The sequence below is a fragment of the Gossypium raimondii genome, unplaced genomic scaffold (assembly GCF_025698545.1).
Source record: "Gossypium raimondii isolate GPD5lz unplaced genomic scaffold, ASM2569854v1 Contig00126, whole genome shotgun sequence".
Taxonomy (NCBI): domain Eukaryota; kingdom Viridiplantae; phylum Streptophyta; class Magnoliopsida; order Malvales; family Malvaceae; genus Gossypium; species Gossypium raimondii.
The window spans coordinates 1-4270 of record NW_026291285.1 but is presented as its reverse complement, the minus strand read 5'-3'; the positions used below and the strand labels follow the sequence as shown (position 1 = coordinate 4270).

The 4270-nt window shown below is 36.1% G+C and overlaps 1 protein-coding gene across 1 annotated transcript; it reads right to left on the bottom strand.

Annotated features, from left to right (window-relative positions):
- Nucleotides 1-475: 475 nt before the first annotated feature.
- On the bottom strand, nt 476-3027 carry LOC105771935 (cysteine-rich receptor-like protein kinase 34; the record flags this gene model as incomplete). Its single annotated transcript, XM_052627307.1, has 7 exons — nt 476-1211; nt 1297-1447; nt 1591-1708; nt 1921-2131; nt 2243-2358; nt 2617-2748; nt 2824-3027. Coding segments are annotated over 7 exons (974 nt in total), but the record flags the coding sequence as incomplete, so codon positions are not given.
- Between the last annotated feature and the right edge of the window lie 1243 nt (nt 3028-4270).

Here is a 4270-nt window from a genome sequence, read left to right as displayed (position 1 = left end):
TCACTCATTTTGCTTGGTGCGCACGAATGGTTTTGGACCAAATGAAGCAACCGGCATTCTTTGTTTTGTTTTGTTGTAATTTAGTTCAGTTTAATTGCAACTAGCTTTAATAGTTAGTAAGATTAAGTTAGTGATTAGATAGGCGATGTAAAAGCCGATACGTCGGCTCATTTTGTATTTGACTTAAGCTTACATTGGTTGTAAATTAGTGGAGGCGCTTAGATTAGTAGGTAATCGTCAAATGAACAAATTGTAACTCCTTTTATTTAAAATTTTGAATAAAAATGTAATGTTCGATTATAATTTCTTTGAGTATTCAATTTTGTTCATTTTGCTTTGCTTTGCTTTTTCTTTGCTTCGATTCTTCTTGCTTCAGTCTTGCAAACACTGTATTGTAACTTTGTTTGATGTTTGCTGCTGCCACTGTTCCTACAACTTCTCGAGCCATCCCTCAGAATTGGATCTACTTATGATTACCATGTAAGAGAAAATATGTTATGGAAGTACAAAGTACCATCTTCAAACTTCAATGACGATCTAGTTCAGAAACCAAAGCCTAATTGACAGAGACTTGGACGGTTTCTCTTTTAGATTGATTAGAGAAGGATGATGACTTCGACTTCGTTTCTCTCTCCCTGATGGAATGCATAGACAATGGAGGTGCCGATGGCATTGGAAGAGAGATGGAATAGCTACTAAGCATGAGAACCGCAGAGGCCATGGTTGGTCTATAAGCAGTATCTTCTTGAACACAAAGCAACCCAAGCTGGATACATCTCGTTATTTCACTTCTCGAGCCATCCCTCAGAATTGGATCTACTTATGATTACCATGTAAGAGAAAATATGTTATGGAAGTACAAAGTACCATCTTCAAACTTCAATGACGATCTAGTTCAGAAACCAAAGCCTAATTGACAGAGACTTGGACGGTTTCTCTTTTAGATTGATTAGAGAAGGATGATGACTTCGACTTCGTTTCTCTCTCCCTGATGGAATGCATAGACAATGGAGGTGCCGATGGCATTGGAAGAGAGATGGAATAGCTACTAAGCATGAGAACCGCAGAGGCCATGGTTGGTCTATAAGCAGTATCTTCTTGAACACAAAGCAACCCAAGCTGGATACATCTCGTTATTTCACTTCTCGAGCCATCCCTCAGAATTGGATCTACAACTTCCAAAGCAGTCCCTTCATTCCAGTTTCTCCATGCTTGAAAAAATTGAGGAATATGAACTTACATTGTGTCTTAGCAAACTCTGGTCCAGTTATACGATAACCACAGTACACAGCTTACATGGGTTAGCAGAGAGTCTCCCACTTCTCGGTTGGTGAAGCTATTGATTTTTTGACCACTAATGATTTCCAAAACCAACACTCTGAAGCCATAAACATCAGATTTAACTGAATATTGTCCACGCAATGCATACTCTGGAGCCATGTTTCCACTGCAGACAAATGAATAATAAAATGAATTTGTATGGTTGCTAAAACTAAGCTCTGGATGAGATGCTAATGATTGGGATCTTCGAGTTTTAGACTCAAACCTTAAAGAAGTAACATATAACAACAGATCCTGCTTAATACTTACTAGGTCCCAACGATTTTGCTTGTATCCGCTTGACTTTGCTCAAGCGCAAATAATTTCGCCATTCCCTTTATAATTTTGTACCTCTTCTCCCAATTAAGTTGTAAACACTTTACTGAATCTGCAAAATTCACAAAGTTCTAGGACTAAAATGCACATTCAGAATTCAAAATGTCTCTACTCATGTCATCAGTCATGAACAAAATAGTAATAACCAGAGATTTGCAACTTTTCTCCAATATAACACCGCTTGAAATTTATTCTACCGGAATAGGCAACCTAATAAATCAAAAGGAATTCAATAATTGTATTTTAAAAGGATTGAAACCATACCGATTATAAAGCTGTCAAGACTTGAATTAGGCAGAAACTCATAGATAAGAACCCTTTCCTTTTGTTCAAAGCTAAAACCAAGAAGCCGAACCAAATTCCTGTGTTGAAGCTTTGCCAATAACATCACTTCATTCTTGAATTCTTGTTCTCCTTGTCCGGAATTTTCAGACAGCCTCTTTATAGCTACTTTTCTTCCATCTTCAAGCTGACCCTGATTGTATTTGGGCCAAAGAACGATGATGGAAAGCAATCACTTCCATACATTCAATCATTCTTTTATTCTTTCGAGATACAGGAGATTTTCATATACCAAAATATTTACCTTATAAACAGAACCAAATCCACCTTGTCCGAGCATGTTTGCATCCGAGAAGTTTTCTGTTACAAGTCTTACTGCATTAAAGTCAAATTGAAACGGTTCCGTATGATTCTTGTTAACTGCAGGAAAACAAGGAATCAATTAAGTTATAAATAAATGAAAAGGAGAGGAAAGCACTTGCAAGTTTTACTACATGGCTTCAACTTTCAAAGCTACTTCAAGCTTACCGTATCATGTTGTTTTTGTTATTGTTCGATTAAAATACTCGGTATACAAGTTCTAAAGAAATCTAAAATCATGCTTAAACATTGCACGGGGTCGATTTTGTGAAGGAGTCAAGTTCGGACTATAGAAAAGAAACTCAAAGACCAACTTACTTTGATCATCCTGTTTTCTTTTCTTGTTCCTTTTAAGGAGAATAACAGCTGCAAGTATGACAATTACTACCACGAAGATGATAATTGGAACGATTATAATGAGTAGGGTATGGGATGAATGGCCTCCGTCTCCTGCACAAGCAACAACTTTTCATTTACATCGATTTCTTCTGAAACCAGCATGCTATCTAGCATATCGGTAGTTACCGTTTTTGCTGGCAGAGTTCACTGGAAGTGGTGGAGATAAGGATGGAGCTGTAGTAGAAGCATTGGATATATAGAAGGGATACAAATCCCATCTGAACCAACAGTTAGGCTTCTGAACATAACCTCCCTGCTTCCCATGGCAACAGCTTTCATGGTTACTCACGGATTGCCTTAGGCAGGAATCGCAATCCTTGTGTGATAAATCTATTATTACAAAACTCCGGTAAGGAAAATCTCGAACACACGATCGGAACTCGAAAAGAAAAAGAAGAAATAGGACAAGGCTCCAAGGCGTGTATCAAGCCACTATCTTTAAGGTTATATTCGCCCACTTATCTTTGCAGTGCAAATGAGTTCCAAGCAAATTAACCTCGAGGATACAATGAAGCCAATAACTATTTGCGTTTTGCATCGACGAGAATAGTCCACTATGCCTTTGAGTAATGTGTAACAAAACTCAATTTCTACAAAGGATTTCGCAGAATACTTTATATAATAATCTAATAATATTAGAAAATGAAGGAAGAGAAGAAATAATATTAGAATTTGTTGATATATTTCTAAATGAAAACCCATTCCTATTTATAGGAATTTTCTTGTCTCTTCATAGAGACATCTTTCAATAGGTGTCTTTATGAATAAATATATAAATAATTATTCATTTAATTTTGTAACTATTCAAATGATATTTTTGAATAATTATAATTCTTTTAAAAATCAAATGATATAACTTTTGACCAATGACCAAAAGATTTATCTTTTGATTAATTACACCCATTCATTTATAGTTATTGGGATACTATAAATATTTGAAAATGTTCCAACAATCTCCCCATTTTCAAAATATTTAGATTTTGATATTCTTGGAAATCAATTTGCATAAATAAAGGTGTCTACGATTGAACCTTCACTTAGTGAAAAACATGTTAAAGTTAATCGAAATTGCATGGTAGACTAAGCTTTGAACAAACTATTCCATTTGATTAATCAACACATCTCACACAATGATTTCAACATCACCAATGCTTAGTATCTAGGTACACTATTATGGCCATGTGTCTATGTCCTCTTTTCATGAGTGCTGTCGAGCCAAGCCCTTAAGCTCCTAGAAGCACCACACTTCCACTCACATAGGTAGATCCCATCAAAAGTGTTCCGTAATTATAACACTCTAACATATTTATGTTATGGGTCCATTAAGAGTATATTACTCATCCTTCCCTTATCATTACGGGTACCTAGCACTTTAATCTTAGGATGAATTTATTTATAGTGCTAACAAATACATACTAATGATGTACTTTGTCTCATTGAACTCAAGACTTGACGTTATACCAAGCGTTGAGTCGAGTTTCCATCGTGGGTGACTCTAATTAATAGGCTTGAGTCCCATCCCTTTTGAGGTCCTTTTATCGCATTCTAGCAAGACTTTTGTCAAAGGATCTGC